The sequence below is a fragment of the Agelaius phoeniceus genome, chromosome 17, assembly GCF_051311805.1.
Source record: "Agelaius phoeniceus isolate bAgePho1 chromosome 17, bAgePho1.hap1, whole genome shotgun sequence".
Lineage (NCBI taxonomy): Eukaryota > Metazoa > Chordata > Aves > Passeriformes > Icteridae > Agelaius > Agelaius phoeniceus.
Window position 1 is genome coordinate 10,880,471 of NC_135281.1, and position 17,231 is coordinate 10,897,701.

General features: G+C 42.4%; 3 protein-coding genes across 4 annotated transcripts in view; 2 read left to right on the forward strand and 1 right to left on the reverse strand.

The window, feature by feature from the left end:
• DIDO1 (death inducer-obliterator 1) overlaps positions 1-6,028 on the forward strand; it is a 47,806-nt gene extending 41,778 nt beyond the window's left edge. The window contains exon 17 of the mRNA XM_054644607.2: positions 936-6,028. Within this exon, the coding sequence (XP_054500582.2) occupies positions 936-4,303 (3,368 nt within the window). The 3' untranslated portion in view covers positions 4,304-6,028. The remainder of the gene's footprint in view (positions 1-935) is intronic.
• Positions 6,029-7,979: 1,951 nt separating this feature from the next.
• Positions 7,980-14,995, forward strand: TCFL5 (transcription factor like 5). The gene is made up of 6 exons (XM_054644588.2): positions 7,980-8,924; positions 9,635-9,821; positions 10,373-10,532; positions 11,246-11,486; positions 11,897-12,038; positions 12,703-14,995. Exons 1-6 carry the CDS (start codon positions 8,191-8,193, stop codon positions 12,814-12,816), a joined length of 1,578 nt encoding a protein of 525 aa, XP_054500563.1. The 5' UTR covers positions 7,980-8,190; the 3' UTR covers positions 12,817-14,995.
• The window catches only part of COL9A3 (collagen type IX alpha 3 chain), a 36,482-nt gene continuing 33,061 nt past the window's right edge, over positions 13,811-17,231 (reverse strand). For both annotated transcript variants that reach the window (XM_077187366.1, XM_077187367.1), the window contains 3 exons: positions 16,684-16,866; positions 15,667-15,744; positions 13,811-14,825 (listed from right to left, as the gene is read on the reverse strand). In XM_077187366.1, coding sequence (XP_077043481.1) covers positions 14,650-14,825; positions 15,667-15,744; positions 16,684-16,866 — 437 coding nt within the window. In that variant the 3' untranslated portion in view covers positions 13,811-14,649. The remainder of the gene's footprint in view (positions 14,826-15,666; positions 15,745-16,683; positions 16,867-17,231) is intronic.

Below are 17,231 nucleotides of genomic sequence, written 5' to 3' on the forward strand. Positions count from 1 at the left end.
AGTCCCTGCCCTTCATTCTAGGCATGTTTATCTGCCAGTGGAACTGTGCATGTAGGAGGAAAAAATACAGGAGACAGGCCAACAGCCCTCTGCATTTTTCCTTTTTATCTGAAACTTCCTTATCATTTGTGGATATACTTCTCCTTGAAGTCTGAAGCTCTTCACAAAGGAGCAGTTCTGCTCAGGGTGTTTTTTACTGACCTATCAAGGCCTGATTCCCACCCTGTGCCCAGCAGCTCCAAGGCCTTCTCACCCCCACAGCAGGTGCTGGCCCAGCCAAACACCTCTCCTGGGCTTGTTTGGGACATCCCCAGTTTCCCTGCTTCTCTGGCCTCTTAAAATAATTTCTGGCTGGAAAAAAACACAACAAACTGGGAGTAATTGCAAGCTTTTAAACACTGTTTCCAAACACTGTTTGATGTGATCTTTTTTGCCATTATTGGTGTTTGTTTAACTTGGAGACAGACAAAATGTTTATAGATTGGTGTCAATGTGGACTTTTAGTCCAGGTTTTCTCACTTTTCAGTATCTCTGTCTATATTTGCAAACTAAATGTAAATATTTGCTTTTTCAGGAGAAGAGATGGGAGTAGTTGAACAGTAGAAACAATGTAAAGATACAAAAATAACAGTTTGCTTCGGTTTGAACTTTTGCGGAAACACTTTAACAATGAGGCCTGATGCTTCCATCCTTTATTAAAAATACTGAGGAAGGAATTTAAACTTTTAAACTTATGTATAAATACATTTAAAAAGTAAGAAATGCAAATGCATATGCTTGTGGACTAATGAAAATTGCTAATAGGTCTGATGGAATTTAGAAAACTGTTACCTTTATGACTTTTGTACCTGCCACTTTGTAAAATAATAGTTTTCTACTGAAAGCATCATTAAAAATCAGATTTTTACATATACAGTCTTTGTGTTCTCTTTCAGGTCTTGAATCATCTCGGCCAAATTTAATCCTTGGGTTGGTTATCTGTCAGAAAGGGAAACGTCCTGCCACTGAGACAGAAAAAATGGAGGAGAAGCGAAGTAGAATTCAAGCACATGAGGAAGCTGAACCATCCGTGTTCTCTAAAGGGCCTCCAGCTTCACAAGAGAAGAAAACTCCAAAATACTCACTTTATTCAGGAGACTCCACCATGAGTACAACACCACCTGGATCTCCTCCTCCACCTCCACCCCCACCTCCTGTTCCAGACACCTCGGCAGTGACGCCTTCAGTATTGAAAATACTGTCCTCCATTAAAAGTGGCCCCACAACCACTGTGACCCCACCGATTCCAACAGCCACTCCTGCAAGCAGCACTGCCACACACTCCTCATCCTCAAAAACCGCCACGCCTCTAGAGCACATCCTGCAGACCCTCTTTGGGAAAAAGAAAACTTTTGAGCCTCTTGCCAAGGATTCTGGAACTGTTCAGTCTTCCAGTCAGGAAAGTCAAGCTGCGGCAGATAGCGGGATGTCAGCGGTTCCCCTGCTGGACCCCATTGTGCAGCAGTTCGGGCAGATGTCCAAGGACAAAGCCATAGAGGAGGAGGAGGATGACAGACCTTATGATCCTGAGGAAGAATATGGTCCAGAGAAAGCCTTTGAAACACAGACTGGTGAGAGTGACAAACGCTACAGTGTGGAAAAGCCATCTACTACAGCAGAACTAGAGGATGAGGCCTATGATCCAGAGGATGAAACTATCTTGGAAGAAGCAAAAGTTACTGTTGATGATTTACCCAACAAAATGTATACAGACAGTAAAAGCAGTTCTTCAGAAGCATCTGCTTCATTTGTGTCTGATTTATCTGCATCCTCCTCCTTGGTAGAACAGCAAAAAATGTTGGAAGAATTAAACAAACAAATAGAAGAACAGAAAAGGCAGCTAGAGGAACAAGAAGAAGCCCTCAGACAACAAAGAGCAGCTGTTGGTGTTTCAATGGCTCACTTTTCAGTGTCTGATGCTTTAATGTCACCTCCACCAGCGAAAGCTTCCCTAATGAAGCCTGAATTATTCCATCAGGACCAGCAAGCTGCACAAAAAGTAGATTTACCTTCATCTTTAAATCAGCAAGCACAAGTTTTAAACCAGGGCTGTGACCCGAGGCAGAACAGAGATCCTCGACAGGCTCGAAGGATGGTGACAGAGAATGACAGTGCTGATTCCCGAATAAAACCACAGGTAGTACAGAATGAGATAGCCACAAGAGAAGTTGCTCCAGCAAGTTTTCCAAATGCTTTGCAGACTTCACTTGGTAAGGAAGATAATGCTTTAATTTCCACTACTCCACCTGGTTTTACTGCTGATAATTGGGTCTCAAGTGAACAGACATCTACGATGCCCCAGAAAGAGACATCTAACAGCAAATTTGAACACACCATTCAAGTTACTTTGGAAAACTTGAGTCAGTCAGCTTCTGGAGATCCTTCTGCTTCCAAACCTATACGTAAAGTGCTGCTTCCAACCCCACCAAGTACATCTTTTCAGCCTAATTTCTCCACATCAAATGACAGCCCATCTTTGCAAGATATGCATCAAGTGTCATGGTCAAATGAGCCAAAGGAAGCAATGGGAAGGGATTCCTTCTCAAATACAATGTTTCCTCAGCAGGAAAAGGCAGCTGGACACTTTGAACCAGAGATGGGTCTTTCGTCAGTGCAATATGATGAACAAAGAAATCCTCAGTCTCATCAGTTTGTAGAACAAACTGAATCTGCACCAGCTCAGAGTGAGGGTGGGCCTCCCCCACAGCACTTTGAGGAAAAGCGAGCGTTTTCCATGTCTGGGCAGAAAGGGGGACCTCCAATGATGCTCAACGCACCTGGAGGACCTCATGGACCTAATTTTCGAGGGCCAGCACCACAGTTCTCTGAAGAGCACGGTTTTCCAAATAATGATGGGCAAAGAGGACCTCAGTCTGGAAGATTTGGAGGTCAAAAGGGTCCCATTCCTTCCTTATTTTCTGCACAGCATGGACCACCTATTTTTGGTGATAATAGGGGCCCTGCTCCTTCTTATCATGGTGGTGGTCCAAGAGGAATGTCACCATCTCATTTTGAAGATCATAGGGACCCTCACATGGAACAAATGGAATTCTCAGATTCCCAATATGATGAAATGATGGGGCCTCCAGGACAATTTGAAGGACCAGATTCCCCCCAGTTTATGGGAAACAGAGGACCTTCGCCTTTTCCTTACGGAGGTCAAAGACGACCCCCTCCAGGTCAGTTTAAAGGACAGAGAGGAGGCCCTCAGTTTGGAGGGCCAAGAGGTCCAGCCCCAGGTCATTTTGGGGGACCAAGAGGACCTCACCCAAATCAATTTGAAGGGCAGAGAGGTCCAGCTCCAAATCATATGCCTGGTCCAAGGGGACTTTTGCCACAGCCATATGAAGAACGGAGAGGGAGCCCACCACCCAGATTTTCCAACCAGAGAGGTCCAGGACCACATCAGTTTGGAGGACCAAGAGGAGGCACACCTCCAATGTTTCCAGAAGAAGATGAACCTCCTTCTAGATTTCATTACCAGGGTCAGTCACCACAAGGTATGAAACCACCCCCAAGACCACTCCTGGACCTTCCAAGCCATCCATCTCACAGAAAAGAGATGTGGGAGGAAGGTGGACCATCTGCATCTCTTTCCAATATGTCTGGACAAGGACCTGAGTCGGAAGGACAGTGGCCCACGTCTGACTTCCGAGAAGGCAAAAATCCTGACTATAGAGGCCAGACATTTGAGGGCAGACAGAGAGAGAGATATGAGGGAGGAAATAAAGATAAGGGTTTGGATCAACAAGAGCTTCAACAAGCAGATAATCGCCAAGGTAGAGGCTTTGAGGAAAGACGAAGGGATCGAGAACATGGCAGACCTTGGGAAAGAGACCGTGGCAGAAACTGGAACAGAGAAAGGGACTGGGAGAGACACAGAGAAAAGGAATGGGATAAAAATAGAGATAGGAGCCAAAACAAAGATAGAGACAAGGATTCAGAGCGGGGTAAGGACTGGGAAAGAAGCAGAGACCGAGATAGGACAAGAAACAGAGAGAGGGACTCTTACAGAAGACGTGATAGAGAGCGATCGAGAAGCAGAGACAGGGATCGCGACAGAGAGAAAGACAGGGACCGGGATCGGAGCCGGGAAAAGGAAAGGGATCGGGACAGAGATCGAGATCGCGACAGGGAAAGAGGGAAAGATCGCAAAGATAGGAGTAAGAGTAAGGAAACTGGTAAAGAGACAAAGCCAGAAACACCGAAGGAAACTCAGAAACCGGTGGAAACTGAAGCTTCATCTTCCAGCAATCAGTCATAGAGCTGTGACTGATACTTCCCACAAATAATACACTTTGGCAACACAGCAAGGACTGCACATCTGTAAATACTGTACATATTCTCACCTTTTAAAAAATTCTGTTGTAAAACTAGCCTTACCCAATGTACTGACAAATAAGCAATTTTTGAACAACTGTGAATGAAAATAATCAGATAGATGAAAAGCAAGAACATATTGGACTTTCACTTGCTGCATTTTGTGCATAATGTTTTTCTTATAAAGATTCACAACGTTAACTGTACTGAAATTTTGTTTTTTCTACTTGCATCTTTATCTTAAAGTTTCCATTTACAGTACAGAAATGGAAAAAGTCTAAGAAGAGCATATTGCTTTTTAAGATTATAAAGTTATGTTTTCCAGTAACTTGAATTGTAATTTTATAGGAGAATTTAATCCAGACCTGAGGAGCCATACCTTTACATCTCAGTTACGTGATATTTTGGTGTCAAAATTGTTCCTACAGCACACACTAAAAACGTTGGTGTCATGTTTCTTTTACAATGGAAGGGTCATGTGTTTAGGAAAAAGCTGCAAAAGAACAGTGTTAATGATTACTTGTGACTGATGGAGGATTTGAAAATGGAATGTTATAAGCTTAAAGTGCACTATCTTCCTTTTATATACATGTATTTTGGGTCTGGAATCCATCTGTTAAGTGTACAGCAAAGAAACAAGTCATACTTAGTTATTTTTCATGAGGTTTTAAATATCCCGTGTTTACAAACCTGTCATTAAAGAAAATACAAGAGTAGCACCTTTATAACCAGCAAAACTTATAAAAGCATCAGACATTTGTTTTGAAAAGTTGTAAACCAAAGGAAGAGAGAGCATTTGGTTAAATAGGCCACTAAATCTGTTATTTCAATTGAACTGATTTAGTGGAGCATTTTTTGGTTTTGTTTAGGTTTTGCAGAATTTTTCCACAGATTTAAGAAATGTCCCAATCTGATTGAACTTTTCATTATAGAAGTGCTCTTTCATTCTAAAAGGGCTCTTGAAAAATAAATGATACTGTTCTTTTGTTAGGCCCTACTTAGGCTGGCAGTGTATATAAAACTCTCCACTGAAAAAGACACAGCTGCATTAAAGTTTAAATTATGGTGGTACATCATGTTGTGATTGAAGAGGGACATTTTTCATGGTGAAATACATCACATTGCTACTTCCCATGTAGTCCTCAAGCACATAATTCTAAAGTGTGAAATAAAACCTCGCTTGTTTATTTGAATGTGTAAATTGACCGCTGGGTAAATATTTTGGTATTTTGCTAAGATAGATTTGGGAAAGTAAAATTAGATTCCTGTAAACATTTTGCATCTTGAGGACTATATTACAGGTAGAATGTGTGTCACCACTGTCACACTGGTGCATCCTTGAGGTCCTTGTACATCCAGGATTTGCTGGCTGAAATGATCATCTGTGTCCTGAACCTGAGGGAAAACGGTAACATGCAAAGAAATCGTATTAAATGCAAACATCAACTACGGTGTAAGATTTTTTTTCTTAATGAGATGTTTCTAATTTAAGGACATACATAAAAGTATGCAAAATGTGTGTTTGTTTAGGTTTACTTGATAGAAATTTCTGTAAATTGTATTTTATATGGCAAAATATATCACTGTACATTAAAATATGGGACTTCACAGGTTTTTGTTACTGTAAGTAGAATAAACACCTACAGAGAACTGTTGTCCATTTCTTAAATGTGTATGTGTATATTATTTTCTACATTTCGCTATTTCTCAACAAACCACAAGAGACTGATGGCACAGGGGTTTTGTTTCCTTGTAGTTTAATGACAGACATTTTGCAGGATGTCACAGCAATGTTTGATTGTGGGCCCTCTAAAAATAGTAAAAATCTGTGCTAATGATTCTTTCTCAGTTCTAAGGCATCCCCTAATTTATTTTGAAGGGTTTTTTTTTACATTTGAATCAGAATGCTTGGAATTTGAAGATTTTTTACATCAAAAAATCTGAAGAAAAGAAAAAGTATTAATTCAGGTTTCACCATTTATGATTTTCTTGGCTTTGCATTTTTATGAAATAAGTGTGTGGCTTTTCATCTTTTAGGAAATCTCCTTTAGTAGATTGGGGGATCTATTTATGCTTTAGGATCAGTAAATCCCTCCTCACAGAGATCAAGTGGAAAAAAAAATCAACAGCATAGGCTCCAGTACTTTGTTAAGCCACAGCTTTATGTAGTTAACAATCAGCTGGAGTTGGATTTTGCAGCAGGGTTCCTGTATCCTCCACAGCAGCAGGCTAAAAACCAGGTTGAAACCAACATAACAATTTAACTCAATTTACAGAGACTAAAAATGGCACTGAATGATTGTCCTGCAATGCAAGAAAGAGGAAAAACAATTCTCTAGCTTTGCCCAAACATTTGATTAACATGAAAGAACTCACTATTTTGAGCTTTTGTCTATGTTTGTACTAAGCTAACATTACAAAGAGTATTTTGATAAATCCTTTTCTTTGCAAAACTCCCTGCAAAGTCTAGAACAATATAAGCAGAATTATTATTATTTCTATAAAAGGCTGTACTACTCCAACTATGAGCATTGTAAAGGGGAGTGTGGAAGAGGATTAGAGAAGTAGGAAAGTGTGTGTTGGGTTCAGTGTGCACGAAACTGCTTTTAAAGTTCCTGGGCTTGCGTCTAGATGGAAGTCACGAGTGAGATCGTCGGGATGTGGCTGCATTTCATGGAAACGTCAGTGCACGCTGCCTTGGGACCTTTTTTCCTCTCAGTATTCCCATCCGTACCGCGGGGCGGGATGGGCCGGGGAACCTTCACTGCCCCGCTCGGGCTCTCCCCGCGGGGCTCGGGGCTGAGGCGGCCCCAGGGCCCCTCGTGGGGAACAAGCGATTCCCGTTAACCCAGCTGCTTTCTCCCGTTAACCCAGCTGCTTTTGTTGCCTTTTCCTTCTGGCACATGTTTGCCTGCTCTGTGCCGCTGGTGATGCTGTTGGTGCAGGTGGGGCAGTTCCCTCAGCGCAGCCGAGCCCCGGCCGTTGCTCTCTGTGAGTTTTCCGTTAGCGACAAAGCCAAGTAACAGAGTTTAGCCGTACGCTAAGCAGCCAATAGGTTTAATTAATTAAAATTCAGCATAACAGCGTGTACCCAGCCAAGCACCGCAAATCAGCTAAAGCAGTGTGTCCAGAACTAGAAAACGTCTGTAAGCACACACTGCAGCCGCACGTTCTTTTCCCTTATCTCCTCACAACACCGCTGCCCCCCCTGCTACCGCCGGGCTCCGCTCCGGGTCAGTTCCAGCCCTGAGGGGGCGGGCGGGGGCGGGGCCGGTCCCGCCTCAGGGGCGGGGCGGGGGGGGCGCGCGCGGCCCCGCGCGCGGGCGGCGGTTACGCGCAGCCGTTGGCGGCGGCGCGCGGCGCGCTCGGGCAGCGCTCGGCCGGGCTGAGGGCCCGCGCGTCCCCTCCCGCCCCCGCCCCGCCCGGCCCTGCCCGCCCCGGCTCCCCACGGCTCCCCCCGGCCGCGGGGGGCCCGCTCCCGCCCGCCCGGGCTGCCCCGCCGCCGTCCGGGCGCTGTCTCAGGGGGTGCCAGGCCGCAGAGTGCCCGCAGCCTCCCCGCCGAGGCCGGGGCGGGGACAGGTGAAGGCCGTTTGTCGTGAGCAGCTGTGCTGGAGGGGGAGGGAGGGTCTCACCCGGGGGGGGAGACATGGTCAGGGTGTCAGGTACCCCGCCAGCGGCAGCTTGGTCCCCACTCTGTTACCTCGCCAATCAGTGTTAAGTGCAATTTTTTCTGCCTTTGGGTTTTTTTAATGGATAGTACTGACAATTGTTGAAGGTTTTATGGTTTTCTGTTGCAAGGGACATTGGTAACTGATTAGGTTTGCTGTAGCCATGTCAGGATCAGCCCCCGAGGAGCCTCAGACCATTCCTCAGAGCCCAGCTAGTGTTCCTGACCCCGCTCCCGTTGCTGTCGGACCTGGAGGCTCAAGTGACAGTTCCTTTGGTGAGCAAAACCTTGGCTTCGCCACCCCCGAGGCCAGCCTGGTGGAGATGATGGACATTGAGTACACCCAGCTGCAGCACATACTTTGCTCGCACACGGAGGCGCAGAGTAGTGAAGGTGAAGTGGAAGCCAGGCTCAGCGCTTTCTCCTCGCCTGGCCCCTCTGCAGACCCCCCTCTGCAGCAGCCCTCCCCCAGCACCAGTCAGGACGGGGGCTCGTCCAGCAGCTCTGGGAACCAGTCGGTCTGCCCAGTGACCTGTCAGTCAGGGTTGCCTTGTGACAGCTACTGGCCGAGTTCTAACCCGCACCTGGGCTATGCTGACCTCCAGGAGCTCAGGATGATGTTACTTAGCGAGTCCAACCTCCCTGTGAACCAGAGAGAGAAAGCGCCCAACAGTAGTAGCTCTGTAGAAGTCTCGGGATGCAGTGTAGCAAAAGCTAAACAGGGTGAAAATTTCTTGGGGGAGAATAAGGAAAACATATTTGTTGAAAATTCGGCACTGGCACCAGAGGTTAGATCTAAACCTGCAGTCAGAGCTCGGTTGGAAGACAGATTCAACAGCAGCCCGACAGAAAACCCCAGATGTCAAGAACCCCAAGAATCTGGAGTAACTCTTAACAAGTGTGTTGCAATTACTTTTAGTTTATGTTGTTAAACTATGTATCATGTAGTTCAAAAGTGATTTGCTAAGTGAAACCTATGAATAATGCTTGTTTTAATATATGAGAAGAATGGGTTGGGCTTTGTTAAACTGTGCCATCAAACGTGGCTGCGACTCCACTGAGCTCAGCTTAGGCCCCTCTGTTTATTGCATAAATGGTACAGCATGGAGTTCCAAAATGAATTACTTTATGACTTTATTCTTGATAACATGTACTGTAAATAAAGGTGAGAGAACATTACCTAATTTTAATATGCAGCTTGCTAAAGGCAAAGTAGATTTTTTATAATAATAAAAAAATAATAATAATTATGGTGATGATAGATTCGGGTTATAATGTGGAGGCCTGACTATGGGGAAAACTGGAGCAAAAATACTGTTTTACAACCTAACCCTGTACCTATCTTAATGTGCTGACAAAATGTTTTATTGAGGCATGAAGCACCTTGTTATTGCACAGAATAAAATACCTCCTTGGCTGATTTTTCTTTTCTTTTATTTGGCCCCTGAAGTGGGCAACATAGCAATAACAATGATTTCTGTTTACAGTAAATGAAAGTGGTTTCTTGGTGATAGTTTCTAGAATATTTGTAGCTGTACTTTATTTCTGCACTCATTTCCAAGCAGTCAGCCTGGTATGTTTTCTGTGTTTGTTTGTTTTTGTCTGAAGTTTAGTGACATTGATCCGCCAGCCCTCAGAAGTGGTGGGTGTTCCTCTTCACCAGCAAGGGAGCAGGTGTGCTGCACTAGGGAAAAATAAGGCTGCACCTGCCACACATTCCTTACCATTTACTTACCCGTTCTTTACCATGAATGCATGTTCTGCTGCTGGAAGTGCTAACCCTTCCCAAGCACAGGTAACTCTCCTCTGCCACCTTCCAATGCTGATAGTATTAACTTCCTGGGTGTGGTAGAATTCTGAAGGTTTGTGGTAGAGTGTGGCTGGGTTTGAATAGGGATGATCAGAATGATCTGTAATGCAATTTATTTATCAATATTTAAGATAATCAAGTCACTTTCTTGGCATTTGTAATTACATGTATCCCAGCAATGAGCAGTAGGCCATCAGATCTCCTTTTTTCTAGAGTTCATCAGTTTATCATCTCTTTGATCTGTGCAAGACAAGAGACCATTTTCTGTAGTTCCTTTCTTTCTAATTCATTTTGGTGATAAAGATATTTCCCTCTCCACAACTTGCAGTAACCTCTGAAGCAAAAGTGATAGCATGGCACTGAGAAATGTCAGAGATATTCCCAAAATTCATCACTGTCAAAACCCCATGGCTGTGTGTATTTGGGATTTATTCAGCATGAAGAAGTAATTTAAGAAGCTAACAGAAAGATATCACAATAGTCTCTTTTGTTTTAATGTATATACTTCTGTAAGTATTTGCTTTTTGTTTTCACAGACCTGTGGAACATCTTGCACTATTTTGGAAGCTGCCAAACATCAAGACCTTGGGATACCCAAAACATTCCCTTTTCTCTATCAGGAAGTTGAATCCACAAAACAGACAGTAGGTGCTATAAATAAAGCTTTGCCTGAGGAAGTTTGGATTAAAGTTGGAGGTAAACCATTTATCTTCTTTTCACTTAGTTTTCTCTTGGTCTTCAAAACTATTTTTTTTTCTAAATTCTTTTCTGGAATTAATATGATTTTAGTAAATGTGGGAGGTGATGTTCTTATGGCAAAGATGTTCTATAGGCAGCATGGGGCTAGATTTCTCCAAAGAGGTTCAACACCTCTAAGTTTAGCTGTACTTTCAAAATTGTTTAGCACTTCTGGCTTGAAATGAGGAGACTTGAGGTTACAAAGTACCTTTGAAAATCTGAGCCTTGGGTCAGCAGCTGGTTTCTTTAGAATCATAGAATCATTAAGGTTGGAATTGCCCTCCAAGATCACTGAGTCCAGCCTTTGAGCAAACACCACCAACCCCGTGGCAGAGGGATACATTCTCTGAGCCCAAAGCTGATCCACAGACCCAGTCAGTATCAAACTGAAGAACATTTTAAGGGCTGCCTCAAGGGCTCACCAAGGGCAGGCACAATCTCAGTGGGCTCTCTGAGAAAATAGAAGCTGTGTGGATTTTGGAATAGCAAGCAGTGCCTTAGGTCTTCTGCAGGACATGTCTTGCTGTAAGAATCAATGTAGGCTGGCAGTAAAGCTTCAAAGATTATTCCACATAAATAAAGCACCAAAAGAACTTTCCATTATCAGTATTTTCAGGTTAATGGGAGAGTAACAAATAGGTCATTCTTTTCATTTTTATTTTTCCAACAAGACACCTTATGCAAGCAAGCCATAAACAGAAGTTGCAGCCGAATAAATCTGTTGGATGCAAACATGGATCGCAAACCTCTCGGGGAGATTCGGAACGCCCGGGACAACAACCAGAGCACTGCAGCTGCCCAGGGCCCCTGGCAGTCAGCACAGCCCAGCTCCAGTGTGCAGGTGCAGAGTGGTTCCCAGGATGGAAGTGCTCAGAGGAGGGAAAGGCACAATCGCCTGGAGAGAGACAGGAGGTAATTCTGGGAGCAGGGGTCATGAAACACCTCTTGAAGCCTAAAATACTGGTACTGCAGTACTCTGATTATCCAGAGTAAATGTAAGCTTGACATATTTTGTGTTAACTTCAAGATAGAGCAGTGCAGCAGGTGAGGGTTTGGTGTTTGTTAGAGGGGAAAAAAAAATCTGTTTCATTGAGGTTGTCTTTGTGTTTTCACTCTGCAAACAATAAGAGATTTCAAAACATTTCACCCATTCTATAAGGTTAAGGTGACTTGTGTGTAACAAAACTAATACACAAAGCTTGTAGCAAACACAAAGCAGTCCCCAAAGTCCATGGCTGGTTCCACATGAGTAGTCTTCCTGTTTTCTGTATTTTTCCCTTCCCTCTGGCCCGTGGTTGATAACCTTGGGTGTTTGCCTGCAGGCGCAGGATCCGGGTTTGTTGTGATGAGCTCAATCTCCTCGTTCCCTTCTGCACCATTGACACTGACAAGGCAACAACTTTGCAGTGGACAACTGCATTCCTCAAGTACATTCAGGAAAGGCACGGCGACTCCCTGAAGCAGGTTTGAAATCTCATTTCATTTTTGGTCTTGATAAAAATGGGAAGTGTTTTAAAGCTGTCATAACGTAGAACTGAGATGCAAAGCTTCTGCTTGATGCTGTTTGTGAAGGACCCACCATACCCTTGAACCCTCCTTTAAATTTTTATTTTTTATTTCTTTCAGCTGTTTGAGTTCACTAGTAAGAAATTACAGGCTGTCCTCAGTCAGTGTTTTCAAGTAGGATTTTAAAATTAATTTTTTTAGTTACACAATTCCTGAGCATGACCCTATTTGGACAACAGTATGAAATTAAGGTCATCTTCAATTATTCCTCTCCTCCTTCATTTTCTCTATTTTCTACCTCTTTTACAGGCTTCTAGTTAGTTCAGAGAGGGGGATCACAGCTAATGCCCACACTGTATTGAGTGGGTGAGCAGAGTTAAAGGGTTACATGCCTTAAGAGCAGCTCCTGTTCTCCTCAGCAGTAGTTGCAGCTCCAGAGTAACTCTGGCCCTGCTAAGAATTTTAGGAGGGTGTGTATTGGAAAACCTGCTGCTCTAGATATGGATATGGCCCCTCCTCCTTCCTATGGAAGGCACTAATGAAACAAAAGCATCCATCTCAAGTAAACATCTACATTAAATATAACATTTACCTTTTGTATTTTGATTTTTTTTTTTTTTAGGAATTTGAGACTGTTTTCTGTGGTAAAACAGGCAGGAGACTAAAAATTGGAAGACCAGACTCGTGTGTAATGTGTCCAGCACAGGAAAACCGCACAGCTATGGAGACCAAATAGCCTGACCTGCCCACCCTGAATTGTGTGACAGTAGTGCAAACTGTGTTTCATTCTTTCCATTTACATGCTGAATAGGAATTTGAGAGTGTAACTTGTAAATATATATAAATAGAAATTTAAAAGAAACGTTCTCTATTGCAAATGGAAATGGAAGGTAACTACCAGCAATGGGAATCAGTGCCCTGTTCAAGGGGCTTTGGGACCAGAAGCTACAAGAAAATGTCATAACTAATTATTTTAACCCTTTAGTTATACAAAATTTGCTTGTCATCCTACTTTGGGGTCTCATTTAATTTTTTGCTCTTATTTTATTTTTTAAAGATGATGCAGTACAGATTGGAAGAGTTGTAGAACTTCTATCTTCCTGTTATTTTAATGGCTAGATGCAAACTCATTCTTCCAGTGTATAAAGAAACTGAAGTTACCATATTATAATGCCCATTTTTCCATTTAAAATGTAAATATTGTATTGGTTATTTGGACAAGTGCATAGTTTCTAAACTGTGTGTATTATGAATTTTGCATTTGCATACATATTTAACATAATTAGCTCCAAAGAGTAGTGCAATGGTGTTGGCATTTTTAAATTCAGTCCTATTTTTAATGTCTGCCACACAACTGTCCAAGAGGTTCTTGTGTTGTTACTTTAGACCAAAAGTGGAATATTTTAAACAGTAGATATTTAAATGCACAAACTATTTTTATATTTAAAGAGAAATATGATGCTTTGTTCATAGGCTTTGGCATATAGGACAGAAATAGAACTGTGTGTGAGCTGAGAGTGGCTTTATTAATTTTTTTAAATAGATGATGCTAGCAAGTTTTAAAGTATAAAAAGTTCTACCAAAATTAATACTGGTTTAAATCACGGATAAGAACAATTTTGCAGCAATTTATGTCCAAACAATACTAGTAAAACCTAGTTCTGGAAAATGGAGTTTAGCCAAGTTAATTTGATTTGTATAATGACACTTACAACATCAAAAAGAAAAGGTTAAAAAAAATCTCCTTTTATTTTTACAACAGTTCATACAGGTGGTTTTGGCTGGACTTTAAAAGAGCATCCTTTCTTAGGTGGGGTTCCATCACAATTACTGTGCAAATAGCTGAAGTAGAGGTCATGAAAATGCTGTTACTTCATTTCCTTCGTTATCATATGGAAATATGCAAAAATTCTTCCCTGGAAATTAAAATATTTACATTACTCCTTTTGCAGAATTTGCTTGCAAGAGGATTACTGTTTACTAGTCTTGCCAAAATATTTGAGGTGCAATCTGAAAATTTTTAGCTGGCAGCACAGACTTAAGCAATGGTCATTCCTTAGGCCAGAAGGTTCAGATGTTAAAATACAGGATATTGGAATGCCTGATTTCCACTGATGGAAGAGGCAGCTCGGTGCCTGAGTGTCTTAACAACGTGTCTGAGAGCACAAACCTGCAGGACTGAAGTCAGTGGGAGCAGCACCAAGGAATTCAATGGAAAAGGCTCAAACTTTCTTAGCAAAAAGTCGTGATCTTTAGTACAGGGGGGGTGATGGTAAAAAGGAGCAATGCTTCCTCTTGCAGGTCTCTTGAGGAAAGGAAGGAAGGAAAGGTGAGGTTGTTTAGCAGTAAAAATTCTGGGAAATAATTGGGGGGAGGAAAAGATAGTCATAAAGCATCTTTTAATTAAAGTTTTCATCTGATGCTTTCTTTTTCATAGAACTGTGTCAAAGTCTCCACTTAATAGAATAGAAGGAGCATCTGTCCTTTTAGCACTAGAAGGATTCTGTTTTCTTACAATGCACTGTTTATTTAAATATTCAGTCACTTCTTCACTTCTTGTACTGTTGGTTTATGATTTTTTGGAAGTTGATGCTGCAACAGCTCCCATGCAAGCCGACGTGTCACATATTCCTGGAGTTCCCTGAGCCCCAACAGTGCCAGGAGTCCCAGGATCCCCTGGCAGCCCGGGTTCACCCTGAGCACCATCACGGCCGTTTTTAGTAATTCCAGGCACACCAGGTGGTCCTAAACAAGAGAGGGGAAAGATACATGAAATATTTCCAGCTTTTCTTTTTTAATATATGTATATATGTGTTGATTTTAGAGATCTTAATATACTTTGAGTGTCTGTACATCGCACTTGTTATGGCCTGTTGAGTACAAGGTGTTTTCAATAAATTTACCCTGAATCTGAAGTCTGTGCTTTGGATTTTTTTATCTCTAATTCGGTCAAGGGATGTCTTGGCTGTGTGAGCTCACAGTTTATTAACATGGAATTAATTATTTTATGGAAGATTCTGAGACAACGAGTATAAGTATTATAAAATTTTATGGTATAGATTTTGTGGAAGAATTTAAGATAACATGGTTGTAAAGATTTTGGCTTTATGAAATTCTGTGAATGGAGAGCCTGCTTTTGGTGCCTGCAGTTTATTCATTGTCCAGGTGTAATCCCAGTTAGAAAAGCTGCTTTAACAGGTGAGCAAAATAAAGCATATTCTTCCAAGTTTCCAATAAATATTAATTAATTTGCATAAATTAATCTTGAATCTTTTAATAAAGGAATCATCATGAAGCAGGCACCATCCTTTCCCTTAATCTGGAGAGCCTCAGAGTTGTCACACCTTTAAATGAGTGATGATAATCTATTGCCATCAGCATGCAGAGCTGTCCCTCCTCAGCCTTCACTTCAGCCATGCAGCATTAAACTATATGAAATTATTATTATTATTATTATTATTATTATTATTATTATTAATAATAATAATAATAATAATAATAATAATAATAATAATAATAATAATAATAATAATAATAATAATAATAATAATAATAATATTATATTAAATTATTTCCCCACACTTACCCTGCAGCCCTTGGTCACCATCAGGCCCATCAATTCCTTGGCCCACAGGTCCCTTGTCTCCCTTTTCACCAGGGTCACCTTCAATCACAAACACAATTCCCACAGTCAGCTGTGCAGGCTCTGCAGCTGGAGCCACCAACAGCACGGGGAGAGAACAGGAGGAGCTACAGATAAATCCCCTGGGTGCTGCAGGGATCTTGGCTTACATGGCACCCTGAAAGAGCTTAAATGAGAGATGTGGGACTCCAGGTGGCTCTCTAAATGCAGTTTGTTCTATCTAAGATCTTACAGCAGCTCAGGGTTGTGGGTGACAGAGCCTGTGCCTACAGCTGTCAGCTCCAGCTGCAGGCAGGCCCAGAGACCTTTTGGTTTTGGTCACAATGCATTCTATACTTTTCTTTTGGTTACAATGCATTATAGACTTTTCTTTGCTTAGTAGAACCAATCTATACCTTAGCTATAGCCTATCATAACTACTATAATTACCATATCCATGTTACTATTCTCCAATCACTAATCACACAAGTTAGTACATTACAGTTTAAGCTAGAAGTTGTTTTTCAGTTTTCTTGCAGTGGAAAATTCTGAGACTTTTTTTCTACTTGCTACATCAGCAGGCTTGTTTGTCTGTGCTATCTTCTTGCTTGGTAAAAACATCTTCTTGTTTGGGGTGGGTTTATCCTGTGCTCTAGGTCATAAAAACCCCTTCTAACTAACACACCCTTTGTCTCCTTGGTTATCCAGTAAGACTGGCTCAGCAATTCTTTTCTTCTATATCAAAACTTGCTTCCAACTCTATTCTTTCATCAGACTCCACATTTAAAAATCTTTCTGCTAAGCACACATATCTGTGACACCTTCTTGTCAAACTTTCATCCTTCCCAACATCACCCCCAAGGTGCCCAACTCCACCCAGAGCTTTACCAAGGGCTGATCTCTTCTCCCCAGTGCTGAATTCAGTACCAGTTCATTTCAGTGGGCATAAAAGAGAAGCAAATTGTTTCCCTCTGCACTTGCCTCTGGGTCCGGGGTCCCCAAGCTCTCCCGTGGGCCCTCTGTATCCTGGGGGCCCACGAGGACCAGGGTGTCCAGCGCTGCCCGTGCTCCCAGGAGGGCCCGGGGGCCCGGCCGGGCCAGGCCGTCCCGTCACCCCAGGAGCCAAGGGCTTCCTCAGGTTAGCAGCCAGCAGCGCAATTTGCTCTGGAAAACACAATCAAACTCTGCATCTCCAACATTTGCACTCTTTCTTTAGGCAGAACTTCCTGCCACTGCTCCTGGCAAGAGGGAACAGTGAATTTGTCCTTTCTGTTTGCCTGTAGCTTTTTGGGTTTTTTTAACATCTCCAGAGATGGAGATACTAATCATAAATCTGCAGGGTTGATTATTCCTGTTTCTAAAACCACTTTAAAGGATGTCAAGTATTCTAACAAATGACACTTAAATAATTTCCTGAAACAAACTTTAACCTGATCCCAAACAGGGGATGTGACCTCCAAATGCAAAACAGTCACTTTGAATAAAGAAGGACACTCCCTGAGTACCTGCTCCAAGGAAACGAGGTGCAC

What these genes read in the sequence shown, in the direction of transcription:
- TCFL5 (XM_054644588.2), top strand. Translation starts at nt 8,191, where the DNA reads ATGTCAGGATCAGCCCCCGAGGAGCCTCAGACCATTCCTCAGAGCCCA. An exon ending in TCTGGAGTAACTCTTAACAA is followed by an intron (nt 8,925 to 9,634) that starts GTGTGTTGCAAT and finishes TTTTGTCTGAAG; the next exon opens with TTTAGTGACATTGATCCGCC. An exon ending in CGCCTGGAGAGAGACAGGAG is followed by an intron (nt 11,487 to 11,896) that starts GTAATTCTGGGA and finishes GTTTGCCTGCAG; the next exon opens with GCGCAGGATCCGGGTTTGTT.